Source organism: Quercus lobata, chromosome 2 (assembly GCF_001633185.2).
Source record: "Quercus lobata isolate SW786 chromosome 2, ValleyOak3.0 Primary Assembly, whole genome shotgun sequence".
Taxonomy (NCBI): Eukaryota; Viridiplantae; Streptophyta; class Magnoliopsida; order Fagales; family Fagaceae; genus Quercus; species Quercus lobata.
Genome location: NC_044905.1, coordinates 9,648,531 through 9,671,982, shown reverse-complemented (window position 1 = coordinate 9,671,982; position 23,452 = coordinate 9,648,531). Strand labels below are relative to the sequence as shown.

Genomic DNA, 23,452 nt, shown 5'->3' with positions numbered 1-23,452 from the left:
ACATATAGCTGGTAGTCAGAGAACCCAATATGGCACTGTGGGAAGTTTTTTAAACGAAAATCATGAAAATTAATGTGAAACCTTCTAGTACCACAATTTCGATAGTATCTTTTTAAACTAAAATCATGAAAATTAATGTGAAACCTTCTAGTATCACAATTTTGATAGCATCTAAATATAAAAAAGAAAAATTAGAGCACTCATTTTTTTAGTGTATGATAGAAGAATATGTAAAATTTATATATTTTTCTCTAAAAATGACCCACACAAATGAATATATAATTGTGTAAATTTACAAGTTTTTTACAGTAATTATATAAATTTATACTGACACTATTCATTTTGCATTTAATCTTTTATTAGTTTTTTTTACGTATCACAAGGAAGAAGAAAAAGAAAAGATGGTGGTTGTTGTACTTGTATGTGAAAAAAGATAAATAATAAAAAATTTTAAAAATTATATTTTAATAAAATATAGTTTGAAATAGATAATATGATGTTTTAAAAAATAAACATGAAAAGAAGAAAAATAGTTCCTTATTTTAAAAATGAATACTCCAAACAATCAATAGCAAGCCTTGTAGAGAAATAAATTAAGTAGGCCGGTCCAAGATAAATGTGGCTGGTTTCAAAGCCCAAGAAAAGAAACTCATATCTCATCTTTTCTTTCAAATGCCGAAGCATTAAATTAATCTTCCTCTCCTCTGAACTTACGCTCCCTACTGTACTGCCCAGTGATCATTCTACATTTTCTTCTTAAACAATCACACCCTCTCTCAAGATAACAGATCGGAACCGAAACTTCTAGAATGCGACGAGATTGTATATTGTAGCGAAATCAGAGTCAGAGTCAGAGATGGGGAAGCAGAGCGCGTGGGTGGCGATTCAGAAGAAGCGGTGGCCGCTGCTGATTCTCGCTCTGCTTTCGCTCTTCACCGCAATGCTTTTCTTCACCAGAACCTCGTTCGATTCCTGCGCCACCAACAGTACCAGCTCTGCTACAAGTAATAGCATTGTTATCAACAACAATCGCTTTGGAGAAGAAGAGAAAGACAAATTTACAAACGTTCAGATTCAATCAAAAGCCGCACCGAATCCGCTAGATTTCATGAAGTCGAAGCTCGTGCTCTTGGTTTCCCACGAGCTCTCTCTTTCTGGTAACATTGTTATTTTCCGTTTGGTTCTTCAGAAAATAAACTTAATTAATTTTTTTTTTAAATTTTATTTAAATTTTCAGGTGGGCCGTTGTTGTTAATGGAGCTAGCGTTTTTGCTGAGAGGTGTGGGTGCGGAGGTTGTGTGGATAACTAACCAGAAACCGGTGGAGCTAGACGACGTCGTTTACAGTTTGGAGCATAAAATGTTGGACAGAGGGGTTAAGGTAACATTTTCAAATTCATACTCTGCTGTATTTTCTAGCATTAGCTTTGCTCTTTCATTTTGAGAAGAAAAATTCAAAATCGATTTGTTTATCATAGAAGAGGGGGCTTTTGTTTGGTTTGGTGCACAAGTGTATGTGTGTGTTTGAATATTGTGTTTGTGGTATGTGGATTTGGGCTATGTAAGCGATTATGAGGAACTCTAATTGTAACTTGAATTAGTCCATTTGGGATATAGTGCAGATGTGGCTAGCGCTTCCTCTGGTCATGGCATTGAGAGTTAGAGCGCATAGGACTATATCTAATGTCAGATTGAAGTTTGGAGAAGCTCATATGAGTGGAAAATTAGGTGGTTTTGTACAGAATCATGTGCTATATAGCGTTAAGGGTTGTTATATCAATTGCAATGCAATGTACTCCTTTATTTTTTGAAGGATGGAAGTTCTTGTTAAGAATTATCTTATGTGGGACTTAGGGTGTTATGTATTGTTTTATGGTTTTGCTTTGTTCCATCTGGATACTTGTAAAGCTTTTGTTAGTTAGTCATAGCTTTGACATAATTGTCCCATGAACCCTTTGTAATAGTGGAGCAGGTCTATCTATAAAAGGTTTTATAGAATTTTATTATACAAGAAAAGTTTATATTTGGATGCCTCCTGCTGTTGTAGAAGAATTTTGCTTAGTGGGTTATCGCTGGTTTTACAGTGGACTGCTATCTATGGCAAGATTCATGGTTCCTTTCTCATAATGCCTATTTTTTTGTTATTAATCTCACTATGAATTATGAGCTGAATCAGTTAGTGGAGGCACAGTTCTCAGAGTCTTTCAGTACATCATGCAATAAGTGTAAACATGTGTATAATAGATTTTGTGTATTGACTTTAAAGTTGCTCCTAAATGATGTTTCTGCCAGTAGATTTATAGCTCGAGCTAGACAGAAATGAGGAATAGTCAGGCCTTTGTTGGTTCCCATTCTTTTTTCTCTTGCAAAAGGAATTATGTTTTTACATACTTCAGTATTCAGCTTTTAGGCGGCTTTCAAGAGAAAGCACTCCTCATGTTCTGTACTTTACTCTGACTTATTTATTCTTAATGGCTTTCATATTTGTTGCCTTGCTTCATTTCTTCTAATTTGTGACCAAGAAACTGGCATTCTGTTGTGCTACTAAAATATTAGCCATCTAATTGTGAATTCTCCAATTCTTTTAGGTCCTATCTGCAAAGGGTCAAAAAGCTATAGATACAGCTCTTAAAGCTGATTTGGTTATTTTAAATACTGCTGTTGCTGGGAAATGGCTGGATGCTGTTCTCAAGGAAAAAGTTCCTCATGTGCTTCCAAAGGTTTTGTGGTGGATTCATGAAATGAGAGGGCATTATTTCAAAGTGGAGTATGTTAAGCACCTCCCTTTTGTTGCAGGTGCCATGATTGATTCACATACAACTGCAGAATACTGGAAGAACAGAACCCGAGAGCGTTTAGGGTATTTTACTAGAATCAATTAGTATATGCTGTGTTTCATGTTTATCTATCCAATCAATCCTCAAGTTCTTTGATGCTTATTTCACTCAACTTGTCTCATTAAGATGTTTTATGCAATCCCAACAATTAGGCCATATTTCCTCTTCCACAACTCATTGCATTGTTTTAGGTCCCATTTCTCTTAACTTCTTGCAAGGGGTGAGATTATCTAGCAAGGAAGAGTAATAGATCACAAAGCTAACCGGCTATAATTTGGCTTCATCAGAAGTGCACCCTTTACCTTTAGAGAGGCCATATGAAAGGGAATCCAGGACTCTTGCACTCTGAAATGTCATAAATGCATTACAGAGTGCTATATCCCATACCGAGTTTCTTAAATGTTGGCACTTAATGTCTAATAAGTTAAGTATCTGAATAAAAGTTGTGCATCAATTCAGGTGTAAGACATACATAATCTTCTTCTGATCAAATAATTTCATGGCAGAATTGATTGGAAATAAAACCAAGCAAATGAATTTGATGAAAATATAGTAACCAGTGGATAAACATTACTAAGACTTCGTCTAATTGCTGTACATTAGCATGCTACATTGAGTGGAGAGCATCTTCAGGTCAATCTTCACTAACCATTGCCATTAATAAGGTTTTCAGAGAGAATGACTTAGTTCTCTTGGCACATAGAACTGAACACATACTTATACTTTATAATAGGCTTTGTTGATATAGCATGTAATGTAGAATTGGTAAACTCTTTTTGCTACCTATTCTATGTAATTCCAATTCCGTAGATAGAATACACTTTCATATGCTTTCTGCAAGTGAGCTTTTTCTTATAAATGTCCCTGCCAATGCTTTACAGGATTAAAATGCCTGAAACTTACGTTGTGCACCTTGGAAATAGCAAGGAACTAATGGAGGTTGCTGAAGATAGTGTATCCAAGAGAATTCTTCGTGAGCATGTTCGAGAGTCTCTTGGAGTGCGGAATGAAGATCTAATCTTTGCCATCATAAACAGTATGCTCTCCCTGTGGATAAGATAAATATGTTTTCCTTCATTAGTCTGATTGGTGAAAAGTAGTATAGTAGTAAGTCATTTGGTTGCAAAATATTCCACACTTCTTCTTTGGAGAAATCTTAGTATATAGATGATTTTTTGTAATTAAGCTGGATTAGAGTCCATCTCTTACTAACTTGACATTTTGCATTGCGACTGTGATTGGTAGCCAGCTAACTGCACTGTTTTTGGATAGTCATGTGAATTTTTGTATTTAATGCATATTTAGCTGTGTTCTTTATGACCCTTACTTTTGCATATCCTCATAAATTTATTGTTGCTTGCGTGCCTATGATCTTCTTGAGATCTGTCACTACTTTTACATCATTGCTTTAAGATGCACCTATATTTCCTTTTCTTTTCTTTTTTGTATGGTAGTGGGGGTGTTATGGTGAGGCAAATAAATGAAGCTCTAATTAACAATGTGTCTCTTCCAAGCACAAAGGTTTCTTTAAGGATGTTCTTGATTCTCAATAGCAGAACATGAACCTTATAGTGCCTGGTTTTTCAGTTTGGAGTTAAAATTGGTAATTTGTGATCTCTTCCTCATTTGTTGAACATTCTGCTTTTGCAAAGATGTCAAACCTACTTTCCTAATTGTAATCATATTTCCCCCTCTTACTATGTGAGGATGGCATCTTTTGTTTACTTGGATATTACATTAACTTTTTTGCATTATGTTTCCAAATTGGTTCTTTGTTTCAATACACTACCCTAGGTTAGATCCATTTGTGACTGTACTATTTAAAATTTATATTTTCTGAGCAACATGCATGACATAACAGGTGTTTCACGTGGGAAAGGTCAGGATCTATTTCTTCGTTCCTTTCATGAAAGTCTGCAACTTATTAAAGAGAAGAAACTGCAGGTGCCACCAATTCATGCAGTAATAGTGGGAAGTGACATGAATGCTCAAACAAAGTTCGAGACAGAACTGCGGAACTTTGTACTAGAGAAAAAAATTCAGGACCGTGTTCACTTTGTCAACAAAACCCTGACAGTAGCTCCTTATTTGGCTTCTATTGATGTTCTTGTTCAGAACTCCCAGGTACTTTCTGCAAATATATCATGTTAATTCATGTAGGAGACAGTTCTTATGTTCTATTTTATTATTTCCTCTTTCTGCTGATCACCTTTATTACTGATATTGAAACCTACACTCTTGATTTGATACTTGATTGTTGTAAGTACTTAATCATTGTAACTGCTTTTTCATTGGTCCTCACCCCCACTCTTCCACCAAGGACTATTTGCTAAAGTGCAAATGGCCCTTGAACTAACTGCCATCCCATCTCCCGTAAGTAAAGTCTTTGGTTCAATTCAATCTGAGGCAGTTTAGTTTGTTGTGTAAAAAATGAAAAGGAAATAACAGGAGAATTTGCTATGGTAAAATTTAGACTAAGGCAACAAGTTGAAATGTTTTCCTTCAAATATCTTGCATTACCAGTGGTGTCCTTGGCATATGATGTGTTGCATGTCATCTCTCTTTTTTCCTTTTTGGGCCTCACACCTGGGAGTTGGGGGGGGTCTTTCACTAGAGTGTGCATAATCCTCTTTTCATTGCTATGCTTTCTTCTTTGCAGAAATGTGTTCTACGGAGGGCTTATATAACTAGGATGTCTTGTTTACTCAAACCTTGCAATAGAAGAAAGGCAAAAACTAAAAAAAGGGGCAAAATCTCTACTTTCTGATCATGTGCATTTATTCAATTCTATATGTGGTGTAAAATTATTGTTTATGTGAAACTTGACAATATGATAATAAAATAAAAAATGCTAATGGCGGTGAATATGTGAGAATCTGGCTATTCCATGCTATGATGTCTTTGTTATCTTATTTGGCATGTTTCTACCCCCATGTTTTTTAACAAAGAAGAATAAGAAATCTTGGTTGCCCTGTTTCATATTAATTAAGCTGCATTTTGAAAATCACCGTTTTTTAGGTTCCGTTGTTCTTTTTTATTTCATATTTTAGTGTTCTTTTGGTTTTATTTTTGTTTCATGGACTCTATTTGTTTTGTGCTCCACTCCAAATGTTTAAACTAATTGCTGTGTAGGCCCGAGGAGAGTGCTTTGGGAGGATAACCATTGAAGCAATGGCCTTTCAGCTGCCTGTGTTGGTAAGTCTTCATCATATGATATGACTTCGTTTCCAACAATTTCTGCAGTTTACTTAGACTACGGTAAATTAAATACTGTCTTCTTAGGCTGATGAGTTCCAACTCAAATGACACATCCTCCCTTGCAAGAGCAACATGGAGGGTGAGGTTGGCCAATATGTTCTAGCTCAAATGGCAAACCCTCTCAATGTAAGAGCAAGGTGAAGGGTGAGGTCATTGATCAAAACCCACTTGGTACATGTGTAATTACCAATAAGGGAAAAAAAGGAGGGTAAGGTTGTGGGTTCAATACTCATTAGGTGTGTGTGTAACTTATCAAAAAATAATATAATGTTATATCATTTGGAGTGGAAACTTCCGTTTTCCTCAAAGTTTTAGTTTCATTTTTGTTTATTTTCATATTGTGTTTGTCAATCATCAATTATTTTGGCTGTTTTGCTCATCAACTGCTTGGCATTTGCTTGCATTAAATATATTATCAAATGTGGATTGAGTCTGTTTTTATTTATTTTATTTTATTTGTTCATATCTTTTCATCATCTACCCCTCTCTTGTCATATTATAATTATACCATTCTTTTTGCCCTGTTTTAGGAATTTATTTTGGAAACAGTATACATTTTTAAAAACTATTAACTGCATAGATCCTTGTAACTGCACTTGTACAGTATGATAGCTTTATTTTCTTTGAAAAAAACTCGAATATCAAGCTTATTATCTTTCGATTTTTCATATAATTTTGCTGATAATTGCCCCTTCTAGAAAATTATTCTCATATGATAGAATGGGTTCAAAACTCCTTAGGTGTGTGTGAAACTTACCAAGAAAAAAAAAGAAAAAGAAAAAAGAATGGAATGTTTTGTGTTCTTGTTTTTGTTTGGATCATCTTCTCCACGTGTGCACTAATGCCCATATGTGTGTGTGTGTGTGTTTTGATTTCTCCTTCTCATGTTCCAATTGACATCATTGTTTTTGTCACTGACAATATTATCAGGGCACAGCAGCTGGAGGCACCATGGAAATAGTGGTGAATGGGACAACAGGTTTGTTGCATCCTGCTGCAAAGGAAGGTGTGACACCTCTTGCAAATAACATTGTCAAATTGGCCACACATGTAGAAAGGAGGCTAACAATGGGAAAGAAAGGATATGAGAGGGTGAAGGAGAGGTTTCTGGAACCCCACATGTCACATAGAATTGCTCTGGTTTTGAAGGATGTTCTTCAGAAGGCAAAGAGCCATTCCACTTAAATCAAATGAGAGTTTTTCTTCTCCACTTCAGTTCAGAGGAGTTGGGATGTAATCCTTATGTAATGACAAATCTCATACACATGAAAGTTCATTGTATTTTATGTAGGAAGTTCCATAGATAAGTCAAAGTGAGTTGTGATATAATAGTCGGTTTCCTCCATTGTTTATAGGATCATTGAAGTATATCTGGACACGGCAGTTTCTTGTTGAAAATTTTGCTTGTTAAAACCGTTTTGACCGGAAATTTATGTTCTTGTGAGCATAAGTGCACTAAAGTTTGCAGTCCATGAACTGCAGATCTTCCCACAATGGGCATATGTTCGACTTGAAAAAAAAAATTGCCATATTAATGTATTGCAGAGTTATTCCTTTCCTTATTAGCATTTGTTGTGGATGGCAGAATCAACATGCATGCTTTGCTTTCCTTGTTCCTGCTGTTATGACTGTTATCCATGAGTTCCCTTCTTTTCTGCTGACATTAATCCTTATGACTTCGTTTGAGAATAACTTATTTAGTTGAAACTGAAATTTTTTGCTGAAAGTACTATAGATAAAACTTAAAACTAGTTGAAATTGTACTATGAAATTCATAAATAATACCAAAAAGTGCAATAAAACTTATGAATAATAGCAAAAATAAGCTGAATAGTAACAAAAATAAGTTAAATAGTAAAAAAATTGCATTTTCAACCAATGCCAAACGCAACCTACATGTCCAGACCATCCAGTAATTCCGAGATTTTTATTTTCACAAATCGCACGAATCAAAGAGCCTTGTGTTGACTGGGCCTGGCTCATTAGTCTATGGTCCTTCTGAAATTAGGCTTGGGCCCAACACAACGTTACAGGGAAGGGCTGACCTGATTTGGCTCAAGTTGGCATTTTGGGTCAGGTTTGGCAAGGCCTTGATTTTTTTATTTTTTTTTTTAATTTGGTAATTCGGTAGTTAGAAAGATATTTGAACATTCATTAAAAATACTAGAAAATATTAATGGAGTTACAAAACTTTTAATAGGATACATACTCTAGTTAAATCTTGAAACGAGGTCTGCGCCTACATTCTAATCTGATTCGTTGATCAAGTTGGATTTAAGTAATAGTCTAATGATTATGGCATCATTGGTAGTGTCCCATGTTTGTGGTTCAAATTTTACCTATCTCCCACTATTTATTTACATAAAATAAATAAATAAAAATATATAAAAAGAAAAAGTTAGTTGTAAGTCTTTTTTTTTTTTAAATAAAAGGATAGAAATTAAGTCTAATTTATTTTGGTAAAATAAAATAAGGTGAGTTTAATTAAATTGTCAATAGAAAACTTTCTTTATACAATTATTTATACCCCATATCATACGACGACGTGTTGGTTGATTTTTTTGTAAGAACGCAGAAGAGGGGTAAATTAACCACGCAAAACCGAAGCTGTATGCCTGTATCAGCTATTATTATTATTATTTTCTTTGGAGTGCTCTCCTCTCCGATAAATATAATACAGCTTAGCAATATATTAAGAATTAGAGAAGCACAAAGAGTGAAGAGGCTACTTCTTTCTCAAGTTAAAAACCACCTTGGTTCGATTTCTTCAGAGTTGGACATTCTATATTTTCAAAAGTGCGAAGATGAGCGACGCGGAAGAGGCAACACGACGCCGTAATGCGGTGGCCGAGTACCGCAAGAAACTCCTCCAGCACAAGGAACTCGAATCCCGAGTCCGATCTGGTCCGTCTCTCTCTCCAAACCCTTATTCCTTTCCTTTTATCCCTTCAATCTAAATCTAAAAAAAAGCTTTGTTTTTCTTATTCGGATTATAGCTAGGGTTTCAGTCTTCTATTAGCTTCGAATGATTTGGGAAAGTTCTTTATTCTTAGGGTTTTCAGCTATTCATCATCGATTATCTTTGAATCTGATTCAATTTTGTGATTTTCGCTATAAAACCTAGGGGTTTTGGAATTAAAAATTTGTGCTTTTGATATGCTTAGTGTTTAATTTCACGGTTTATAATATGTTAGACTTCAAGGATCTATGGTTTCAAGCAATTGAGTTCGCAAGATGGAAAATTTTACTTATTTTGCATATTTAGCTGAACAAATTTGAACCTTTCTTTTGTTTTCGTTTGTGTTTTTGAAGTTTTCTGTTTTGTAAACCATTATGCACTTTTTTTAAATCTTGCCTTAACGTTGAGGTGGAATAATGAATGAATTTGCAGTGAGGGAGAATTTGCGAGCTTCGAAGAAGGAGTTCAATAAAACAGAAGATGACTTGAAGTCGCTTCAAAGTGTTGGGCAGATCATTGGAGAAGTTCTCAGGCCCCTCGACAATGAACGCTGTAAGTTCTCCTTTGTCCCCCGCCTCACTCCCCCATTTAGGTCCTTATTTTAGCAGCATTAAGATTTTACATGTGTAGCAGCATTGTGTATTATGATTTGTTGAGTTTAAGCTGTGCTATGAGATTTTGATGAATTTGAATAAGCTACTGCACCGGGCACCTATTAGAATTTCCTCACATATGTTTTGAACATGTAATAATTTTTCTTGGGTTGTGTAATTGCATTATATGATACATTTTCATATACGACAACATGAGTTATTTGATGTATAGTACGCATAATTTGTTTCAGGGATTCAATTGCTAACATTGTTTATCAGAGTTTTGCTTTACCAATAGTATTATAGTAATTCCATCTCTGAATTTATAGGGTCTCTACACTTATGTACATAATACCCCTTCTTTGTAATTCTTTAGACTTCTTTGTGTTAATTATTATGTACATGAAGTGGGTTTTTGGTTTTTTCAATAAAAATATTATTAAAAAAAATAGAATGCGAAAATTTCTTGTCTGGGAGTTGTTTTTCCTCCCTCATCTTTCTTATTACATACTTTTTGGGTTGAGGTGTTCTTTAGAGTTGGTTAATAATTGTAGAACTTGATTGCTTGTGGTTTCAGTGATTGTTAAAGCGAGCAGTGGGCCCAGGTATGTTGTGGGCTGCCGTAGTAAAGTGGACAAGGAAAAACTTACTGCTGGAACAAGAGTGGTTCTTGATATGACAACACTCACTATCATGCGGGCTCTTCCTCGTGAAGTAAGTTATCGTGGCAAGTTAAATTGTTGGATTGCAATGCTAACTAAAAATATTAGTAGTTGATGGCACTGATGTTTATGCAGTTCGACTATCTAATATCATAGTTATGAAAATAACAGTGGTCTTGTAAGATTCTTTGTTCATAGCTGTTTGTTTGAATTGACAGGTCGATCCAGTTGTTTATAACATGCTGCATGAAGATCCTGGTAATGTTAGCTACTCTGCGGTGGGTGGTTTATCTGATCAGATCAGAGAATTGAGAGAATCTATTGAGCTACCTCTCATGAATCCTGAGCTCTTCATTAGAGTTGGAATCAAACCTCCTAAGGTTACTAAATTTACTCATTTTTCTTCCCCCCTCCACCCCCAACCCTTTTCTATATTCATGGGCAGCATATTCATTTGACATTGCTGCAGAATAATGTTCATTAAGAGGCCTAGATGAATGGATTGTGTTCCTTTTTTCTTTTTCAGGGTGTTCTTCTTTATGGACCTCCTGGTACTGGCAAGACATTGTTAGCTAGAGCTATTGCAAGTAACATAGATGCAAACTTCTTAAAGGTGAGTTTTTGTTACATGTACCAATACTTTTGAGTATGCTTTTATTTTGTGATTTTTGCTAATGATATATTATAATTTTTGCATTCACTTTTCATGTGGATATAGGTTGTTTCAAGTGCCATAATTGATAAATACATTGGGGAAAGTGCACGGTTGATACGAGAAATGTTTGGATATGCACGCGATCACCAGGTAAGATCATTTGTGTTGTGAAATTTTTTCTTCATATATACTTCATCTTCATGAGGGAGTAATTTTTCTCTTTTGCCTTGTTTTTGGGTTTGTGAAGCCCTGCATCATTTTTATGGATGAGATTGATGCCATTGGTGGGCGCCGTTTCAGTGAGGGGACAAGTGCTGACCGTGAAATTCAAAGAACACTGATGGAGTTACTTAATCAGCTTGATGGATTTGATCAGCTTGGAAAGGTATGTTGTGGTTATAACCCAGTTTTGGAGAGGATTAAAGTTGCTCACATAAACATTCATGCTATATTTTGGTTGGGGGGTGGGGAAGTTAAAAAGAGGTGGGTGAGGGGGTAGCTCTTATGAAATCATGCCATTGCATGGCAGCCTTTTTAACCTAATTTTAAAAATTTTCCTCCATAGTTGATTTGTATAGGAAAAGATAGATTTCACGTATAAGTTGTTGTTAAAGGTTTGGAGATTGCAGGGAATTAAATAGCATTGATTCGCTTGATTTATGTTGGACAAGGTATCATATATCCATGATATTGCATGTTATATGTTTGTTCTGTTTGTTCTCATGCTTACCTTACTACACACCTCGTGTGCTTTGACCTTTTATATGTTTTTCTATCAATGAATTTTTTTACTTATAAATATATATATATACATATATATATATATATATATATATTGCACATTATATGTTGAGGGGTAGTGTAAAATTTGTAGACCTTAATATTGCATATAACATGTGTTTGTTAAGTGTAAATCTCCATGTGTTGACTGAACATCTTTTTATCTGATTCTTCAAGCCTTCAAGCATTTTCTTTTGCTAAGCTGAAATAATATTGAATTATTTTACATATTTTTATAGGTCAAAATGATAATGGCAACAAACCGTCCTGATGTTCTTGATCCTGCACTTCTTCGGCCAGGGCGGCTGGACAGAAAAATTGAGATCCCATTGCCAAATGAGCAATCAAGGATGGAAATCCTCAAGATTCATGCTGCTGGAATTGCCAAACACGGTGAAATTGACTATGAAGCTGTTGTAAAGCTTGCAGAGGTGAGTGATTTTGGCTGGTGCTTTTTTTCATTTAATTATTGCAGCTTCCTAATTTAGTTAGTTGTTGTGAATTGTCTTAGGGCTTTAATGGGGCTGATCTTCGAAATGTTTGCACTGAGGCTGGAATGTCAGCAATCCGTGCAGAACGGGATTATGTCATCCATGAAGATTTCATGAAGGTAAGCCTTTTACTTTGTTCAAAACTTTATTCTAATTCTGTGGAGCAACCCATTGTGATGTTTTCTGTCCTGGATGAGGTCGCAGCCTCTTCACTCTGTCCACTTATTCCTGTTGGGATCTCTGTCATTTTCTGCTATGATGCTAATTCTAATCGTAATTGTGGCCCATGTAGTTTAGGAAATTTAAGAGCATTGATATATCCTCTGTTTCATCTGTGTATATTGTCCCAGGCTGTGCGGAAGCTGAATGAAGCAAAGAAGCTTGAATCTAGTGCCCACTACAGTGCTGACTTTGGAAAAGACTAGCATTCTGTCATTTCACTTTCAGAGCCATGGATGTTTGGGCAGTGCATCTTGTTCCATCTGTCTGGAAATGTGCTACCTACTGCATAATTGGACACTCCAGACATTTGTGCCTTTACCAGTCTGGTATATGGGATTTAGCTTGTATCCATCTAAACAAGGAAACTATCAACCTACTCAAAATGAGGAATCTCATGACAGTGTTTTCTTTATTTATTTTACTATTAATTTTGGGCTAAGAACATTGTGCTTTATTTTCTTAGTCATGTTCTTGAATCTCCAACCAATTGTTGTGCAGAATATCAGCTACAACTATGCAGTGAAAATGGATTATTCATAATGGCTTTATTTCACTTAGGATGTAATGTGGAGATTGGATTATTTAGGCCACTGAAAATTAGATAGCATCTGAATTTGGTTGAACTAATATTTAAATAGTTGATCCTGCCATGATTGTCATTGTCTACAGAAACGTTTACAATGTATACTAGTCACAAATTCATGCAAAATATAATATAATTATTTTTTTAGAATATAAATCCATCTTTGTGTGGGAAAATGTAGTCCTAGGAAAATATAATATAATTATTTTATAAGAATATAAAGTAAAATTTGAAGGTTTAATATTGCATATATTATTTCAAAGTATTTTCCTATTTTTTTTTTTTTTAAGTTTTATGTAATAGAATATATTAATGTATTTTACATTTAACAAAAATAATATTAAATCTTAGAAAAATACATTTATGAGACCTTCCTCTCAAAGCAAGCATATAAGACCCGCACCCACGCTTATGTGGATTTCACATAGAATGGTTTCATAAGATGCCTAATTCAATGATTCTCAAAAAAAATAAATAAATAAAAATAAAAAATAAAAAATGATACCTAATTCCACTAATATATACAATCCCAAATCCATTAAAACCCTATTACTTAATGCCCGAATGTTCATTGAATAAATTTTATTAAACGTTACTTTGTCCACATGAGCAATCGCAACCCTTAATTAAAGGGATTGGGATTTTGTTGTGAACTACATGGTGGCGCTCAAGGATGAAGGAGATCATAATGGCTAAAAAAGGGGAAAAGAGAACAAAAAGGTGATGAAGAAAAACAGATGTCCACAACGGAGAGAGAGAGAGAGATAGAACAAAGATACATTTTTAAAATTTTAGAAAAACAGAAACAAAACTACATCATCTAAAGGGTAGTTGACACAAAATATGAAAAGACAACATTGTCAATAATGTGAACTTTTTGAAGAAATTACCAAAAGTTAAAAGTTACAAAAAAAGACAAATATTAACTCAAACTTAATAAGAGGCATAAATTGGATTTCAAGATTTTAACCTTATTTCTTATGTGTGATAAATGAATTCTTAGTTGTTGATTATCTACATAAATGATTTGTGCAATACGGTTGGCTGACAAGTTTGACCATAGGCACGAACTTTGAATTCTTGATGATCACAATATTCTGCCATAGCGCACTATAGTTTTTGGGTTCAAATAGGTTTTACGCGACTTTTTTACTAGTCCTCTTTGTCAATTTGTATTTCACCATTGCTGCGATTTTGTAAAACCAGAAGGCACTGACCAGTTGCAAGCCCAATGCCATTGCCTAAACAACATGATGAACACACATGAATTATTAGAGGAAGTTACAACCAACCAAAACAAGTTCACATACATGCTATATAGAGCATAGTAGCATACCTTTATGAGAAATGGATTGTTAGCAGCCAAAGTCACATAAGTGAGATAAGGCCCACCTCCCATCCTGGCAAATGTAAATATCACTGCAAACAAAATCTATGCAATTTCTAAACTTAGTAATGAGTCTAATAACCATGATTTATATAGTCCATTCAAAAATTGATGTTTGACAGCATTTGATTAGTGTATTTAGATGGGTTGCATTCAGAATATGAATGATGTTAGGGATACTTTAAATTTTAGGGTAAAACTTAGATACAGTTATTTAGGTGTAATACATTATATTCTTCAATTAAATTTAAACACTGTTGTATTAATTGATAAAACACAAACCAAGTTATCTTTTCTAACGTGCAACGATGTGGTTGAACTTAATTGGAAAACCTAATATACTGCACCAATTATAAAAAGAGTAATTCCAACATTCATTAGGTTATTGAAGTCCATTAATCAAAATCCATTGTTTATTGTTAGGACTTGGCTTTTGGTGAACTAGATTGGTGGTATTTGTGGATGGAGCTTCAATAAATTCAATAACACAAAAAAATTTATGATTTTTTTTTTTCACAATTATTAATGGATCTGTTGTGATTTGTGATTGGTATAAAATAAAATGATGTCAATAATAGGCCCTTAAAAGTAAAGTTTCCATTAGAACTTTTGTTGACGAATGCCTTAATGTCTCAAGAGCATAAGTTAATGTGCATTTAATGTTTTATTAAATGAGGGTTTTATACATTTAAAAAAAAAATAAAGTCAAATTCAGCAAACGTATCAAGAAAGACACATACAACCATAATAAATTTGTGCATGCACATCAATAGATTATTGTTAAGTTTATTTTTTTTTTATTTTCATGAAAAACATGCATTACAACTCATATTGAATGATTGTATTTAATTATCTATTATTCTTTAATTTGTGCATTTAGGATACTCGTTAACAAAACCTTTATTGAATTTTACCCCACCCATAATTAAGAATTCATATGTAAATCCAAACTCAACATTAAGAACATCATATCACATAGATTATATTAAATTCAAAGCACATCCAAAATCTAAATTGAATCCAATTTAGTTTCTAATTGTTATTTAATTTTGTGCCACATGTCCAATTTAATTTTCTTAATTTTGATGTCAAGTGAACTATTTATAATACTCAATGTGAAATACTAACTCACTCACCTAGGTAAGACTACATCATTGTCACTACTATTGAATATTTCCAAGCGTAAACACATGTTACAAATACTAATATTGCAAAACCAAGTTCTACCCTTAGCACAAACTATAGAAAAGATGGTAAGAGCCCCCAAGAATTTGAACTCACATCAGCAGCAAAGTTAAGGTCATTGTCTTTGTAACCAAGCTCTTTTAGAAGCTCCCTTAAGTGAAGGAAAGGACTGGAGATTTCAGTTATCCATAATGCAGCGACCGTCTCTGATCCACACTACATAGAAAAGAAATGTGTGATATTACTTAGTAAAGTTGGTTAAGCATGCAAAAGCCCAAGAAACTTTTTGCAGTGAATTGGTAGAAATAATAAAGCCATTGTCTTTCTCCTAAGAAAATTAACAACAATTAAATCGAAATTCAAGGAACTGGCCTATAAGGGGAAACTCAAAGATCAAGGAACTGGCCTATAAGGGGAAACTCTTTCTCCTAAGAAAATTAACAACAATTAAATTGAAATTCAAGGAACTGGCCTATAAGGGGGAAATTAACAACAATTAAATTGAAATTCAAGGAATTGGCCTAGAAGGGGAAACTCAGAGATCAAGGAACTAGCCTATAAGGGGAAACTCAGAGAGAGAGAGAGAGAGAGAGAGAGAGAGAGAGAGAGAGAGAGAGAGAGAGAGAGAGAGAGAGAGAGAGAGAGAGAGAGAGAGAGAGAGAGAGAGAGAGAGAGAGAGAGAGAGAGAGAGAGAGAGAGCTAGTTTAAATTATTAAATTACTAATGGATAAAGTTCAATTTGGTTACTTAACTATTAATTGTGCATTCTCAAAAAAAAAATATATATATATATTAATTGTGGCATTTTAGTCCCCAAACCTTCAAAACCAAGTCAATTTTATATTTAAATCTCTTCCCCATTTAAATTTTAACAAAATTAGATAATATGTAAAATGCAACACAAGTTAATAAATTTCAATGAAAGTGTAAAAATTTTAAATAAATCAATTTCAATGACTTATTTCATTGAAATTTAAACAAACACAAGACTCAAAGGTGAAATTGACATGATTTTAAAAGTAGAGGGATTAAATTGACACAATTAGTTTGTCAGTTGATCATATTAAACTTTAACCAATAATTGAATATCAAAATAGTAACTTATATATATATATATATATATAAGACCAAATTAGTAATTTAACATAAATTATATACTTTTTTAGATTAATAATTTGATCATGTTTAGATGAGAATCTTGAGAGTCAAAGCTTTTATACCCAAAACACAAGAAAGTGCCAATTAGTTGAGTTATAATGCTCTTGGCAAATTTTAGTGTAATGAATTCAATCACCTTCTTTGCTCTTTTTTCTTCTCCTTTGTTTCAAACATATGCTAATATGGTGTCAACACTTCATAGGAAGACATTATTATTGGCCCAAGATAACCAAAAAAATATAAAGATTAATACCTTCTTATAGGTTAGGACTGCTCCAATTCCAACAATGCTGACTAGATGATGGATCGAATTGTCCAATTTGACTCGCTTGTCAAAGAGGCAACATACCAGATCATAGATCATATAAGAAAGGGTCAATGCTAGAGTTTGCATCTGCTCAGCAATCAAGTTCGCACCATCAAAATGAGAGTCACTAAAACACAACAATCACTAAATTTAAACTAGGCTCTCCAAAGGAATTCCCTCATTAGAATCTGTTCAAGTTCTCAAAAAGACAGTAGCTAAAGTGTTCAAAATTCTAAAAGATTTTAAAGAAAACAACCTCATAACAATGGAAGAATGAAAAAACTAAAGTGTTATTAGATTACCTGCTTTGGGGAAGATTTTGAAGCCAAGGGACAAACTGGGCACCTCCAATCTTGAACAGTGAGAGAGGCTAATATTACGGCTAAAATTGCATGAATCGTTGAAACAACTCGGTTGCAGAAATCAAATGAAAGTTTAGGGAAGACCCTCCTTGTCAACAGAAATATTGTTGACCATGAAATGACTCCAAACACGACAAAATTCATAATATTGTCTTCCATTTTTGTGCTCTTCTTAGCAGAATTTGGCTTTAAACAAAGGTACCCAACTAAAAATATTTCAGAAACAAAAGAAAGAAGCCAGTTGATTTCAATAAAATGCACGTGCATGCATTATTAGTCTCTCTTTTTTGCTAATGCATTATTAGTGTTTCTCAATAAGAAATAACATACGAAATATAATGGGTTTCGTTTTTTTTTTTTTTGCCAAGTATATAAAGGGTTTAGTCGTTGTAACTTGTAAAGTGCAAATTTAAAATAGATAGCAATGATTTCTAGTTAGAACTTTAATGGTTCGTCGCAATCAGAATTAGAATTAGGTGGTAACTAGCTATAGTAGGTTAGTTGTATGGTTTATCAGTAGTCTAGCTAGACCAAAAATGTGCTTCTAATAATTTCTGACCATAAACTTGTGAAATATATAGATTGTTGCGTTGCATAGCCGCATTGCCACATGCTACTATCAGAAAAAGGAAATTTATTATAGAGTTATAGAGTCATAGTCATAGATGACATTTTTGTTTTTTTTTTTTTGGTGAGTACTATTGGGAAGACATTGACTTTATTAATGTTTTCCACTTCATGTGCTTCTGGAAATTTTTAAATGAAGGAATATAGCAGGGGAATCATTTCCAACTAGGATGGGAGTGGATCCGATCTCGCAAGTCTCAACAATGACTCAATGAGCTCCCGAGTCCCGACATGTCTAAAACTTGTTTGGTTGAACTTAATTTCGAATAACACCTATTTTCAAATTATTTTTTCCCTTAATGCAAGTTATGGACATAACATTTTCATAAAAATTTTACAACAAAGTCTATGTGACAAATTGTTAATGACAGATTAAAAAAAAAAATGTTAATAGCACTATTTTTTCTCTAAAGAAAAATAGCACTAATTTAAAAAGTCTAGAAATACAATAAAATGCACAACTCAAGGAAAAGCGCTAGCCTAGCCACATTTGTGTTATACCTCAAAAAGACTAGTCATAATTCAAGTTTCTTGTAGTTATTCATATAGTCCAGATCTATCCAATAAACGTCTGATGTGGAACTCATCACACATCCACACACTATCAATCAAGTTGGAACATAACAGTTATGATCTACATAAATGATTTGAGCAATACGATTGGCCTACGAGTTCGACCACAGGGCAGGGCTTTGAATTTTTTATGATCACAATATTTTGTTATAGCCCATTTCAATTTTTGGGTTCAAATAGGTTTTACGCAACTTTCGTACTAGTCCTCTTTGTCAATTTGTATCTCACCATCGCGACAATTTTGTAAAACCAGAAGGCACTAACCAGTTGCAAGCCCAAAGCCATTGCCTAAACAATGCGATGAACACACATGAATTATTGAGGAAGATACAACCAAAAAAAACAAGTTCACAGACAAGTTAAATTTATATTCATCGCTATATAGAGCATAGTAGCATACCTTTATGAGAAATGGATTGTTAGCAACCAAAGTCACATAAGTGAGATAAGGCCCACCCCCCATCCTGGCGAATGTAAATATTACTGCAAACAAAATTTGTGCAAATTCCAAAGTTAGTAATGACCCTGATTTATATAGTCCATTCAAAAAGTGAATGCTTGATAGCATTTGTTTAGTGTATTTAGATGGGTTGCATTCATGAATGAATGATGATAGGGATTGTGGGAACCAGGAATGAGGCTGTTGGGCCTTAACTCTCTTGGGCTCACAATTTATTTGTTGTGGGTTTGAGGATTTCCTACTCTGGGTCGTTCTCGGCAGAGAGACTCAAAACAACACTCAGTTTCTTCTTCTCACTTGACTGTTTTCTCTCTATTTTTCTGAACCCCCTCTTCCTTCCAAACCTCTGCTATTTATAGCCAAGGTTAGTGGTGAGATTACGATTTCAGCCTCTGTTAGTGCTATTGAAGGTCCAGTATTATCTGATTTAAGTGGATTTTTAGGTGAGAGTGGGGTGCAACAATTATGGCCTTGGAACTTGGTTCCAGCTTAGTTGATAGTGCTCGGTAATGCAGTTTACCGAGCATATCATGATTTACCCGGACACGGTTAATACGCTTGTTCGGGAAAGCTTATGCCGAGCACACATCAGAATTCAAGGCCCAAAATTGGTTTTTGCGCTAAGGCAGATCCAAGAAGGGCTTAGGGCAATGGGGCTGTTCCCGTTGGGCCTGGGCCCAAGGGCTTATATGGGGCTTGGGATCTCGGTGCCGTACATTAGCCCCCCCCTTGATTCATACCCGGTTGCCGGGAAGAATCAAGGAGTTGCCCGAGCCTTTTGACCTCGGAGACTTTTATGGCCTGGGAATCGTGGTTATGGTTCCTAATTAATGCTCATCCCAAAAGACGCGCCGTTTCACGGCGCCAGGTACAGTTGTCATTATTGCCTGACGCTTCGTGAACCGGAGCGGCGCGCGTACTGGTTACTTTTGGCATCCGTAGGGTCGTTCGTAAATCGTGCTCATTTACTACTTGATTAAACGCTTCTTTACCCCCCCCCCCTTTCTGACTCTATAAATAGTTCCCCATAGAACATTCTCTCATTTTTCCTCCACCTCTGATATTTTGCGCTTACTCTCTGCCGACCAACTCTCTGTGTGCTTACTCTCCTGCCCAGTGTTCTCTTCCTCCTTAGAACTCAAAGTAAGTTTTTCTTCCTTTTTCTATTCCTTCAACTTATTTCTTCAAGTTCCCTTTCATAGCATTAGGTGTTATAGATGGGTTACTCTTACCTTCTAGAGTCCTCGGATGCCTTGGCCACCTTTAGGAGCACATTTAGTATTCCCGATGACGTGGATGTGGCTTACTGCCACGAGAGTGATATTGCTCTCCACCGAGGATTTGGTACAGCCTTTTTTCCTCTGATGGCAATCTTAGAAGGCGAGGTTAGGTTCCCCGTGGATCCCCTTTTGACCGATACACTTAGGTACTACGGGCTGTGTCCCGACCAGCTGCCCCCCAACTTTTACCGGGTAGTTAGTTGCGTCAGTAGGTTGAACCATACCTTCAATTTACAGTTAAATTACCATGACATTAACCATATGTATAGACTCTGTGGGAACAAAGCTACCAACTATTACCTAAAGGCACGAGATAATCGGGTACGGCTGATATCATGCCTGCCTGATTCGAACAGGAACTCCGCCGGGGAGTTCGTTCGGGTGCGCGGCAATTGGTTTGCCGGGGACGTCCCTTGCCCCCTTTCACGGCGTGAAGTGGGTTTGTACCAATCCCTTGATCTAACTGTTTTCCTCCGCTTTTCCTTTTCTTTTAATGGAATAAATCTTTATAATCAGATATTGATATGACACCTGTTCTTTTACAGACGGCAAAGTGTTTGTTCCGGACATTAGAACCGTCCACGCCAAGGATTTGAACTTCATCCTTCGCTCCGAGATATACGTGCATTGGGACGGACAACTCCGAGCTTCGCACCTGATCCTCGGGATAGAGCCAGTTTACTCCACATGGCAGAATTTTAAGCAGGCACTTCTGGTTGACAATCCCCTGCTGTCATACATAGACGTCCGGTACACGAATTTCCTGCCACCGAATCTTACAACCAGGGAGGCGAGAGATTTTGGACGGTGCTTCACCTGCTTGGACGAGCTAGCCCGATTGTGAGACGAGTCCGCGAAACGAGTGTCTCGGCGCCTTAGGGAGTTAGCCCACGAAGCTGTCCAACAAGAGGGCCTTGTTCAAGAGCAGCCGCAGCCCGAGAATCCCCCGGTCGAGACTCAGCAACTAGTGATTGAAGCAGCTGCCCTGTCGGTTGAAGCTATCCATCCCGGCGGAGGGATGGTGTCAAGGAAGGTCATGACCATTAACCGTTTCGTGCCCGGTGCACGGCAACCCAACCAGCCCTCACCTTCTCAGGGCCGGGGCCAGGGGCCTCAGCCTCCACCCTCTTCTCAGGCTGGACGGGCCCGTAAGAAACAGAAGGTAACCGATCAACCTTCCACGAGCCCGGGGGATGCTGCCGTCCAGACTCCTCCCCAACCAACAGGGGGAATCGTTATCCGTGAGCCGCCAACCCAGGCTGGTACGGGGGTTGCGTCCTCCTCCCAAGTGGCTCCAGCGTGGAAGCCCAAGTTCTTATTGGACGGCAAGCCGCTGCCTTCAACCGCCTGTGTTCGGATGTGGGAGAAGGGCGAGGGTGGCCGTATTGCCCAAACTTTGGCCGAAGGTCTTCTTCTTCCCGAGGACGTGCATGCCTTCGAGGAGGGATCTGAGGAGTCTGTGGGGCGCCGGTTAGAGTGGCACGCCATTGCGATAATTACTTAGTTTATTCATTTTTTTTTTTTCATACATTCACTTCTGCTTCTTTATTAACTTTTGTGCTTGCTAGGCTGCCCAACTGGCTCACATAGTAGCCAGCCGGACACGGGATCTCGCTGAGGAAGTCGAGCGCGAAAAGGGAGCGCGAGAGTCAGCGGCTAAAACGGCGAAGGAAAAGCTCAAGGTAGCTGAGTCCGCCGAGAAGAAGGCTGCTGCCGCGGAGAAGAACAGGGCATTGGCCAAAAAGAGGTGTGCGGAGCTCTTGGCCAAGCAGAATGAGACGGAGGTCAAGTTAGCTGAAGCCATCAGCCTTAATACTGCCAACGCCGAGGAGTTAGCAGACCTTAGGGCAGCCCTGGCGGCCGCGGAGTAAAAATGGTATAACGAAGGCTTCGTTGATGCCGAGAAGTCTGCAGAGCCGGTAGTGGCTCAGGCTCGAAACCTGGGTTTTGAGGCCGGGTGGTTCGCCGCTCTCCAAGCACTGGGTGTTCCCGAGGATTCGCACCTGAGAGACCCCGGCCAAATTCCCTTTCCGAGCCCCGTTGCTGCCGTCCAGGACACCCCGGCTGCTATTGACGAGGAGGAAACGGCAAGCATGAGGGAGCTGGTTGAACAAATTGACGCTCATGCCGAGCCAAAGGACATGGAAGCCACCAGCATCCCGACTGTGCAGGAGCTTCTCGGTGAAGACTCGCGTTTCCCCCTGACCGACCAGCCAGAAGCGACGGACCCGGCCCGACCCTCCAGCTGATTTTCTTTTTGCAGTCCCTTTAAGCTTTTCCTTATTTTTATCTCATTTTCAAACTATTGGTTTATTTGCCTATGTCACCGGGATGTGGTGAACGAACAATTACCTTTATTTGTTTGATTGGTAAACTGTTTTAACCTGTTGAATGAATTTCTATATATCTGTATGTTTTGCTTGGATCATGCCAGTGTTTTGGCCATTTAATGGAATGATACCCCCAAAACCTATTGTGCGGTGCTTTGGAGAATCCGAGAGCGCCAATGGTTTTGGCGTTTGTAAAGGGTTAGGGTTCCCGTATGTTTGGTGATTGTGATTCTATCGAGGGTGATGTTCTGGTTTTCTTATCTTTTTATTCTTTGATGGTGATAAGGCTTTCACCCGCTCGGCGAATTGAGATTAACCGAGTGCCAGGTTTCTGTCCTTGGTGTTTTTAGTGATAAGGTTTCAACCTGCCTGGCGATTTTAGTTGAGCCGAGGGCCAGGTCCCTGTCCTTTGAGAGATTAGTTATAAGGTTTCTACCTGATCAGCGATTTTAATCGAGCCGAGGACCAGGTTTCTGTCCTTAGAGATATTAGTTATAAGGTTTTCACCTGATCGGCGATTTTGATCAAGCCGAGGACCAGGTTTTTGTCCTTAGAGATATTAGTTATAAGGTTTCCACCTGATCGGTGATTTTGATCGAGCCGAGGACCAGGTTTTTGTCCTTAGAGATATTAGTTATAAGGTTTCCACCTGATCGGCGATTTTGATCGAGCCGAGGACCAGGTTTCTGTCCTTTGAAATATTAGTTTTAAGGTTTCCACCTGCTCGGCGATTTTAATCGAGCC

General features: G+C 36.9%; 3 protein-coding genes across 6 annotated transcripts; 2 read left to right on the top strand and 1 right to left on the bottom strand.

Moving 5' to 3' along the window:
- The first annotated feature begins 624 nt into the window (after positions 1-624).
- On the top strand, positions 625-7,659 carry LOC115974395. Of its 4 annotated transcripts, none has more exons than XM_031094743.1 (7): positions 627-1,157; positions 1,238-1,380; positions 2,588-2,859; positions 3,718-3,872; positions 4,698-4,960; positions 5,969-6,031; positions 6,119-6,288. In XM_031094743.1, the coding sequence occupies exons 1-7, from the start codon at positions 857-859 to the stop codon at positions 6,140-6,142; spliced, it is 1,221 nt and encodes a 406-aa protein (XP_030950603.1). In that variant the 5' UTR covers positions 627-856; the 3' UTR covers positions 6,143-6,288. The 4 variants fall into 4 exon arrangements, with proteins under 4 accessions (XP_030950602.1, XP_030950603.1, XP_030950600.1 ...); XM_031094740.1 differs by lacking the exon at positions 6,119-6,288 and adding an exon at positions 7,025-7,659 and having other exon boundaries at positions 629-1,157; XM_031094742.1 differs by lacking the exons at positions 5,969-6,031; positions 6,119-6,288 and adding an exon at positions 5,496-5,942 and having other exon boundaries at positions 625-1,157.
- Positions 7,660-8,742: 1,083 nt separating this feature from the next.
- Positions 8,743-13,013, top strand: LOC115974394 (26S proteasome regulatory subunit 10B homolog A). Its single transcript, XM_031094739.1, has 10 exons — positions 8,743-8,998; positions 9,486-9,605; positions 10,224-10,360; positions 10,527-10,688; positions 10,835-10,921; positions 11,027-11,113; positions 11,211-11,348; positions 11,983-12,174; positions 12,255-12,353; positions 12,585-13,013. The coding sequence occupies exons 1-10, from the start codon at positions 8,899-8,901 to the stop codon at positions 12,657-12,659; spliced, it is 1,197 nt and encodes a 398-aa protein (XP_030950599.1). The 5' UTR covers positions 8,743-8,898; the 3' UTR covers positions 12,660-13,013.
- Positions 13,014-13,800: 787 nt separating this feature from the next.
- LOC115974393 (TLC domain-containing protein 5-like) lies at positions 13,801-17,742 on the bottom strand. The gene is made up of 5 exons (XM_031094737.1): positions 17,379-17,742; positions 17,023-17,163; positions 15,708-15,827; positions 14,376-14,471; positions 13,801-14,280 (listed from the first exon to the last, which is right to left on the bottom strand). Exons 1-5 carry the CDS (start codon positions 17,703-17,705, stop codon positions 14,176-14,178), a joined length of 789 nt encoding a protein of 262 aa, XP_030950597.1. The 5' UTR covers positions 17,706-17,742; the 3' UTR covers positions 13,801-14,175.
- Between the last annotated feature and the right edge of the window lie 5,710 nt (positions 17,743-23,452).